Genomic DNA, 9,899 nt, shown 5'->3' on the forward strand with positions numbered 1-9,899 from the left:
CCACCAGAGCTTCCTAGTGGGAGAATGTTGTTGTTTTTGTTGTGTATTGTTGAGTCAGAACTGATCCATAGCTGATCCTCCAGCGGGTTTTCAGAGGCAGTTAATCACAGGGGAAGAGATTGAGATTGCTCATCTTTCTCCCATGGAGCAGCTGGTAGATTTGAAACGTGTGCCTTCGGCACTTAATCACCATAAATAACTCACTTTCTTATGAAGTAGGTGCTCCAAGAAGGCTTAGGTGCTCCAAGTCTTAGAGCACCTCATAGGTGCTTTATGTGGATTTGAAAAAGAAATTCTTTTGAGGGCTCAGCAGGAGGCAATTTACATTTTTTACAGAAGAGAGTTGAGAAGAAAAAAAGCATCAGAGAATTGATGCAATATACCTTCTGTGATGTGTATCATTTTTTTCCTGCTCAATCTTTCCCAACTGTATATGCTTCTCTTTAATATAAAATTTAAAATATGGCTCTCTGTGAGCAGTAAAGACAGCCACCCAGTACAATGATCAATAGGAGAGAAATCCTACCTGCAAATTTTTCTATTAACAGAGAACTTCTCAAAATAAACTGCTTAGCTGTGCCACCCATATTTCAATTATCATCAGGGTCACCCATTGTTTCTGGCTGAAAAAGTCCAGAGAAGAACGAGATTATGTGCATAGCTCACCTCCACTCTCGAGCTCCACGCTGAAACCTGGAGCTCTCTTGATGATGCCATTTGTCACTAAATTTGATTCATTTTCTCTACTTCTTAGCTGTGTGTCAGTTTGGAAATTTGAATAGGTGACTTTGATAAACAACTTTTAATATGGGCTGCTTTCTTCTTTTCAAGGCCAAACATGCAGCAGACATAGGAGCTGATGGCATTGCTGTCATCGCGCCTTTCTTTCTCAAGCCGTGGAACAAAGGTAAGCAGAGAAGTCTTTAGTTTCCTAAGGCTGCCATAACAAAACGACCACAAGATGAGTGGCTTTAAGAGCTGAGTTTTGTTTTACTGCAGTTCTGGAAGCTAGAAGTAAAATCAGGGCCATCTGATTCTATCAGGGCTTGGATGGAAGGACTATTCCATGCCTCTCTCTTTGTTGCTGGTGACTGCAGGCATTCCTTGGTGTTGGTTGCCCCTGTTTTATCACATGGTGTCTTCCTCATGGGGATGGCACCTTGTAGGCTAGAAGATCTATGAGGTCCACAGCTCAGGGAGAGGAGATGGTGTGACTGTGAAAGACAACAAGTTGACAGCACTGGAAACCAAAGTATCTGGTAGTGGCACCATTGAAGAAGCCATGGAGTCTTAAACATAGACACTTCTCCTCACCAGTTAGTGCTGAGAGTGAGGGGTGTGTGCTTGAGCTCAGAACGCACACTTATTATTTTAAAAAAACTTTAATTAAAAAAAACATTTTTCATAAATCCCAAAGAACTTCATATATTTTGTATATATTGCCTGTCATAAACCCCACAATACAAGATAATGGTCCAATAAATGAAAATTGAGGATCTCCTTTCCATGCAGGATACTACAAGCTGGTGGTGGTTGTTGATGGCCTTTGAGTCGAGCATGACTCATAGTGACCCAATGAAAAAAAGGCCTGAAGCCCCTCTACAACTATCGACATTTATCAAAGTTCATAGAGTGTCAGGAGGCATGTTGTTTAGGAAGTGGAACAACCATCTTTCACATAATTTTTTTAAATTGGATTTCCAGTTTTTATTTATTTATTTTTATTATTTGTGTGTGTGTGTGTGTGTGTGTGTGTGTGTGTGTGTGTGTCTGTGTGTGTCTGTGTGTGTCTGTGTGTGTCTGTGTGTGTGTGTGTACCATCAAATCAGATTTGACTGGTACAGGAGGAGATTGTTCCTCCTTTTCCAGCAAAGCATCTGGTGGATTTGAACCGCACACCTCTGGGATTGCAGTGCAGCGTCTTGCCACTAGGCCACCAGAGCTCGCCTTTCACATAATTTTTAAACATGTTATATGAATACTTTCTCCAAAAGAGAAACAAAGGAAAAATAATGATTATACACAGTTCACACCTAAGTATTTGTTACAGACCTAGGTACTATCATAGTGTGCATATGGAATAATAAATTTTTCCCTCTTGCTCCCCACTGCCATTCATTTATAAGCAACACTGCTGGGTTTATTTGACATCTGGTAATTGTGCATTTGAAATTCATACAATAGCATACAGGAAATCTCAATTCTTCAGTAAACTAGTGTGAGCAATCTTTTAATGTATCTGAATTTCTTGCAAAGGAAGAAAGTACCAAATCCTGGTTGAGTAAGTGTGAAGTATGTCACTGCTCTTATAACGTCCCTCTTTAAGTACTCATTGGTTTTGGTGAAGAAATTTCTCAGTTTTGCTCTTGCTGCCCTGCTTGTAATTCAAACTTCACAAATCACCCATAATTCCTCTGGAGTTTCTTTCTGATAGAATGAGAAATCTTGCCTTGCAGTGGAGAAACTTTTGATTTTCACAAAAAGGTGATCATTTTTTTTCTCTTAATGTGTAGGAATATTTGTACCAATTTTGTAAGTGATCATCTTAATAAAAAAAGAGCAGTCTTTGGTGGTCTAGTGGTAAAGAGCTGCACTGCAACCCAAAGGCTGCCCTTTGAATTCACCAGCTGCTCTGCAGCAGAAGGAGCGACAATCTCCCCTCACGCTTTGCCTCTGAAAACCTGCTGGAGAGTTAGTTATGAGTCAGTTCTGACTTGATGGTTGCTGTTATGTGCCATCAATGCACTTGTGACTCATAACAACCCTATATACAACAGCTCTGAACCCTGCTCTGTCTTGAGCATTGTTGTTGTTAAATGCTGTTGAGTCACAGATGACTCATAGTGACTTTATGAACGAAAAGTCCTGGTAGTACCCTTTGACACTAAGAGATTGTTGTTGTGTGGTTTTATGCGCCATTAAGTCACCTGCGACTCATAATGACCCTAGTTCTGAAATCTGCAGACTCCGTGGTGAATAACGATAAACCCAAAGACAGATGGTTTGAATCTGCCAGCTGCTCCTCAGGAGAAGGAGGAGCAATCAACTGTCATGGGATTCATTGCCTCTGAAAACCTGTTGGAGGGTTTTCAGTCGCAGCTTGATGGTACACTGCCACACATTAAAAGAAGATTTTGAATAAGATAAGATGTAAAAAAGCACTGCAGTTCCAGTGTCAGCTGGAAAGCACAGTCAAGAGTTTTCGGTTTCTGAGAATGACAGTTACATTTCATTACACAATATGCTGTGTTGTTTTTTGGGTTTTCAGTCTTGTGACCATTTGAGCCACTGCCTTACACTTACTAACACCGTGATTTTTCCTCCCTCCCACCTTTCAGAGGCCCTGGTTAGTTTCCTAAAGGAAGTGGCGGCAGTGGCTCCTACACTGCCATTTTATTACTACCACATTCCTGCCTTGACTGGGGTGAAGAGTAAGTACTGGGTTTTTTGATGGTCTATCCCCTTACCATTTTTACATAATTTCTGCAAGTAATCCCCAATGCACCCAACATTTCTTCCCGGCACAAAATCATAGCACCTTTGACTAACGGCTCCAGTTGCCTGAAAGTAAAACACTATAATATTCCAGTCCTCTGTACATAGATTAGCGATTTACACCAAATTGTGATGAAAGGCGTAAAGTAAAAGTTGACACCTAAGCTAAAATCACACACAGCTACCACATCAGCCCTGGGTTGGACTCGCTCTCTCTCCCTCTCTCTCCCTTTCCCTCTCCCTCCCTCCTTCCTTCCTTCCCTCCCTCTCTCCTCCACCTTTCTCTCCTACTTTCTCACACAAACACACTCTTTTCACTGGAATACCTCTTGTGGGAAAGGCTGAGACTGTGACTATCTTGTACTCTACTATATTCTCACTGCCTGGCAGGTTACTCTCATCTCTGAATTTAATTCTGGAGTCTTTTCTTCCCCTAAATCATTGCTGTACTTTCTCTAAGAAGGAGTGCTGTAATTATTGCATTTTCTTAGGAGATTAGGTTTCAAATCTCATTTAACTTTCTTAAAAGAAAAAAAAACACACAACACTAAAACCAGAGCTGCTTTATAAATACCCACCTCTTGCTTTCAAGAGAAATGAAACGTTATGATCATAATTTGGCAGACATGCATCAACTACCAACTGGGGAATAGTCATGATTGCAGTCCACATCCACAGCCGTGGTGGCGATGGAGAGATGTGTGTTCCATAAGGTGTTAGCTGATCTTGTCTCCAGGTGTGCAGGTTGATGATTTATCTGTTTTGCACAGTTCGAGCTGAGGAATTGTTGGATGGAATTCAAGATAAGATCCCCACCTTTCAAGGGCTGAAATTCAGTGACACAGATCTCTTAGACTTCGGGCAGTGTATTGATCAGAATCACCAGCGGCAGTTTGCATTCCTTTTTGGAGTAGATGAGGTAAGTCACCCCTGACACATCAGCAGGTTAGGTTTTTTCCAAAAGGAAGCAAACTGTTTGATAAAAGTGAACATTTTCTTTTTGTCTCTTTCTGATTAGCAATTGTTGAGTGCTCTGGTGATGGGAGCGACTGGAGCAGTGGGCAGGTAAGTGTGACTTGTCTTTCCAATTAGTTGTGACTGGAAAGCCCCTCCATAAAGACAGTCATCACATCCAAGTTATAATTCTTGCATGTTGTTGTTACCTGTCACTGAATTGTGATTCTGTGTATAAGAGAACAAGTCAGTTCTAACTCATGCCAGCTCCTTGTGTGCCAGAATTAAACTGTGCTCCATAGAGTTTTAAATGACTAGGTTATGGGTAGTAAACACCAGGCCTTTCTTTCAAGGTGCCTGAGCACCACACAGATACTCCTCACTATGCTGATGTAGGGAGCCTAGTAGTACCCACAGTTCTTACCTAGTATTATGCCTCTGGGAGTTCTTTGAGGCAAGTGTTTGACTTATTTGCTCCTTAGCATTAAATTAATGAACCTCTGATTTTTCTGATTTTTGCCAGTACCTATAACTACCTGGGGAAGAAGACAAACCAGATGTTAGAAGCTTTTGAAAAGAAGGACTATTCTTCTGCTCTGAATCATCAGGTACACTTTTTTTTTCTTCTGTTCACAAATATTTGAACCTTTTTTATTTCTTTCTAAAGAATCTTTATCCTTCTCTCTCATTAACATTTCTATAACCTGCACTCTTTTCTTGCCAAGCAGCACCTCTATTTTTCCTCTGTTTCTGTGTCTCATTTGATTGTATATGCTCCTGGTGTGTCCAATCAGGACAGGCCTGACTTCCCCTCTGATCTTATTTGTACTATATGTTAAAAGTCCTTTTTACTATTCATAAAATAATAGACTGGGTTTTGGGAAAATGACCAGACCCTGTCCACTCTAGCACTCACAGATTAGGCAGAAGCACTGAAACTTGGAATGCACAGAGAATGCTTGATTTAGGGTCAGAACAGGTCAGTCCTCTTTGCCCTGGAAGGATGCTGAGAACTATAAACATCCACAGGCAAAAAACGGAAGTGTAGTGGGTCAAAGGAGGCAATGACTTAGAAACAGGCAGAGGAAAGCTGTGGGTGCTGATGGGTTATGCAACTGAGGGGATTGATGATGTCTGCCTTTACTGTTATGCAGAAGCCAGTTTAGCTTTCCAATGAAAGAAGGATATCACTGAAGGGTAGAACTAGTTTCAGCGTTGGGGTAGTGCCTGTATGTTGTATAAATGAAATGGAGCAGAAATAAGCAGGGTAAGTGCCAGAAGAGGATTGTCAGGGGCCTAAAGGCACAGGGATTTTCAGTATAGTCAAGTGGTAGGAAACCTGGTGGCATGATCCAAAGCATGTCATGTGGCTAACCAAAAAGCCGCATGTCTCCATCAGCTGAACCCATCAGCTGTTCTGCAGAAGGATGGACGGTCGGTCTGATTCAGAGGCAGTGAGTTGAGTTGTTGTTGTTAAAAGTGGCTGCCAGGAGGATCCCAAGAACAGACACAGGATCAGCGCAGGTGGTTTGGTCCCACAAAGGTCAGAGGAAGGACCTATGTGAACAAGAGAGGCTGTCACGGGGAAGTCACTAGGATTACAGAGCAGAAGTGCAGAGTATATTAAAAGTTAGAGGAAGAGGCCTGGGATCTAGAGCAGTAACCAGCTGTGAGTAATGTATTTCTACCTTCTGGTGACCTAGTTGTGGTAACAAGCTGCCCTGCAATCTCAAAGGCACACAGTTGTCATTGGAAGGTACTCATAGCTGATCTTCCAGTGGGTTTTCAGGAGTCAGTTGCACGGGGAGAAATTACTCATCCTTCTCTCGTGGAGGAGCTGCCTTTGGGTTTCGAACTCCATACCCTTGGGATTCTTACCACTAGTCAAGTCTAACCAACCCTGCTTAGGCTGAGAAAAATTATAGAGTGAGATGGATTGACAGACACAGTAACAGGGGTAATAAGGGTCTGTGTGTCAGAGGAGTGAGATTGGCACAGGATAGGGTAGGGTTCAGAGCTGTTGTGCACAGAACTGCTGGAAGTCACAGCCTACTCACATAGCAACAGCCTGAGGCAGAGCTTTCAGTCAAGTAAAGCATACACGTTACAAGGGAAAGTTTTCTTTTATTCATTCTCATAGATGACACCTGTTAAATTCACAAGTAAAATGACATGTAGATAGCTATTCCTTGCAGTATTGTTTATAATAGCAAAATAAGGAAACAGCCCAAATATCGACAAATAGGAAAATTGTTGACTTTATTACTTGAATTGTACAATGCAATTCAGTACAGTTCTTTAGAGCAGTAAGATAGCATTGGGTGTGCTGCTGTGGAATGATACAGATGACATTAAGTGGATTTTAAAAAACAGCAAGTACAGAGTTAAAGCAATATTGAGTTGCAGTGGACCTATATACACATGTTTTCCATTTCTGGGTATTGAAATTTAATTCTGCATTATTATTAATAAATATACAATTGGTTCTAACAGCATAATGTATGGCACAGCTTGATAAGAACTTTCTCAGCATAAAGTTAAAATATGTCCCTGAATGAGATGGATGGGACTTAAAAAAAAACCCACAATTAGTTAATTCATAGTTGATTATTCCAAAATTATGAGATTTGCCAAACTTTAGCATAAAATTTAGGAGAAAGAAGTGCCAAGAAAATCTATTCACATAAAAGAATGTTTGCCATAGCAATGTCACTCAATTCTTTTGACTACTTTGAGTCATATGCCAAAAATCACAGAATGCTTGATAATTTAAAGATTTTCAGGTAACAATCTGAATAGCAACAGTGAAAGTAATGTTGGAAGGTCTTAAAACCCTCCAGTTTTCAAGAGAACTTCTTGCCCATTCATTAAAGAAATTACTTTTCTCCTGTCTTTGCTTCTTCACTTGGAACCCCAAAGGCGTACCCTGATAATGATGTCAGAGGTTTGCCTTTGTTTTTTCAGCAGTTGTTGAAGGATGACTATAAAAGGTCAATAAAGCAGTATTACCTTCTACTAAATAGATTTCAGCTCTGTCTTATTGGGTTTTTATTTTTCCTCCCAACTCTGATAGAGCTTCAGAAAATAGAGTTATGCAAAATTTTTCCTTTGGGGTTTTTATCATTTGGTCTCTGAGGATTTTGACTGTGGGGTTTCTTCCTAATTATCACAGTTCATTAATACTGACTATAAATTTGTTTTTCTTTCTAGTTTTGTATCCAGAGATTTATAAACTTTGTGATCAAATTGGGTAAGTGTTCCCCAGTTCAGTAGTATAAAGGAGATGGAGTGCCATCATTCTTTGTAAGAAATCCAATAAGAATGCTTATTTGGATGATAACATAATTATGATACAAACAAAAGAGGGGAAATATGGGAAGCCAATACTAAATATTTCTGATAAACTGAATGCTATTTAAATTAAAAAGCATTTAAAAAAAACACAAAACTTAAAAAAAAGGGGAGGGGGAAAGAAATTCAATAAGAACACTTTTGATACTCTGTTACAGGCAGAGTTTTATTTCCAACACAAACTTAGCCAACCTTGCAAAATAATGATGTAAACCTAGACAGGAAGTCTTTGGCACCCCTCTGGAATATCACCTCTCTGGTTTAGCACATGTTTTTTTGAATGAAAGTTTATAATGTTAACTCAAGTTAACCTTGAGTGAACAGTTACATTACATGTTGGTTTTTCATTCAATTGTTCATGAGTGTTTTGGTTTACAACATTAATTACAATTGGTTAATAGAATTAATTACAGTATCTAAGCAAACTCTTATTGTGCACTGCTTTTCCATTCCCAGCACGTGTTTTATCACCTCTTTCCTGCCCTTCAGCCCCCCTCCCTTTAGTTGCCTCTGCTCATTAATATTCTAGTAACACACTGTGCCTGATTTCAGCCTTAGCACTTAAAGGAAGGCACTCTGAATGAAGATCTTACTCAATTGTGAATGACTGACAGGCCTCCCAAGGGCATTTGTCATTTCCAAAGATTTTATGAACACAAATAAGCTTAAACTATTAGAAGTTTGGATAATAATGACAGGGTGAAAATTGAGGGAACTGTAGAACATTTTAATAGAAGAAATACTGTAGTGTTTTACATCTTGGGAAAAAACAAAGGGTAAATGCCACCATTTGCTCCACTTCTGCAAGAGATTGACCCTTCCTGAAAGCATGAGTCAAGCAGGAATGTCTGAAGTGGTCTTGGCAGACCTCCAGCCTCTTTTCTTCCTCTTCCTGGCAATTCCTTCTTCCTCCAACCACTGCTACACCCCCCATTCCTTTGGGTTCTCTTTAGTAGCTCTTTCAAGCCCATTTGCATTAACACTTTCATGGGTTTTATCATTTATATGCCACCAGTACTATCAATTACTTAAAATTATTCCTTCCTAAGCAACACTTTCCACAACATCGTAAGTTTGTAACTGATACGTGTTTCTAAGGTGCGTTAAAATAGTGATGTTTATGCATCAATGTGACTGTATGGACATGTACGTCTTCCTCACTGATCAACAATCTTGTTATCCAACATTTCATATTTACACTAGTAAAAAGTCTACTATCTAATTACTTTGCACTTTGTTGACACACAAATGATAGTAACAAATGCTCAAGTCTGAAACAAAAATAGCCCAGACGAACAGTTATGGTTGTATTCAATTGACTGGGCCATAATCCTCAGTGGTTTGACATCATGGAATAGTGAAGTCATCCTTCATTTTGTGATCTGAGCTAATCTGATCATTCTCTATTCTCACAGAACAACTTGGTCTTAAAGTAATGAATGAATGTTGTTGTTATATGCTGTCGAGTTGCCTTCAACTCCAAGCGTCTCTGTGTACAATAATTCTGAACCTGCCCTATTTTGAGCCAATCTCATTGTCTCCAACACACCTAATCACTTACCCCAGTCACTGAGTCAATCCATCTCATCAGGGGTCTTCCTCTCCTGCTCTCTCTGGCCCTCCACCCTTCCAAGCATGATGCTGTTGAGTTGTGTGCTGTCGAGTCAGAACCTATCCATAGCTGACCCGCCAGGAGGGTTTCAGAGGCAGTTAATCACATGGGAGGAGATTGCCCATCCTTCTCCGGCAGAGCTGGTAGATTTGAATTGTGTGTGCCTTTGGGATTGTGCACAGCTTCTTGCCACGAAGCCACCAGAGCTCCATAAGCCTGATGTATTCATACATAAGTAAGCACATAGAGGGCACTGTTAGAGCCTCTTACATGTACCCAGAGACCTTGAGGGATTGGGTTTCTGCGTTTGAGGCTTAGGACCATGCATACTCTCATGGAGCATCTCAGACAATTGGCATTTTATAAATCATAAAATTATATTCTACATTTTTGTTTGGTTACTCCGGAGATGAAAAGACAAGGAAAAATGGGGTTGCCTTCATAGTAAAAAAAGTAATTTCTAGATCCATCTTGAAGTACAACATCG

The 9,899-nt window shown here is 40.2% G+C and overlaps 1 protein-coding gene across 1 annotated transcript in view; it reads left to right on the forward strand.

The window, feature by feature from the left end:
• The window catches only part of LOC102855614 (N-acetylneuraminate lyase-like), a 34,621-nt gene that overhangs the window by 18,242 nt on the left and 6,480 nt on the right, over positions 1 to 9,899 (forward strand). The window contains exons 5-10 of the mRNA XM_006887749.1: positions 832 to 907; positions 3,339 to 3,431; positions 4,266 to 4,414; positions 4,514 to 4,560; positions 4,973 to 5,057; positions 7,660 to 7,699. Coding sequence (XP_006887811.1) covers positions 832 to 907; positions 3,339 to 3,431; positions 4,266 to 4,414; positions 4,514 to 4,560; positions 4,973 to 5,057; positions 7,660 to 7,699 — 490 coding nt within the window. The remainder of the gene's footprint in view (positions 1 to 831; positions 908 to 3,338; positions 3,432 to 4,265; positions 4,415 to 4,513; positions 4,561 to 4,972; positions 5,058 to 7,659; positions 7,700 to 9,899) is intronic.

The sequence above is a fragment of the Elephantulus edwardii genome, unplaced genomic scaffold (genome assembly GCF_000299155.1).
Source record: "Elephantulus edwardii isolate Elephantulus edwardi_28Jun2011 unplaced genomic scaffold, EleEdw1.0 scaffold00061, whole genome shotgun sequence".
NCBI classification, from domain to species: Eukaryota; Metazoa; Chordata; class Mammalia; order Macroscelidea; family Macroscelididae; genus Elephantulus; species Elephantulus edwardii.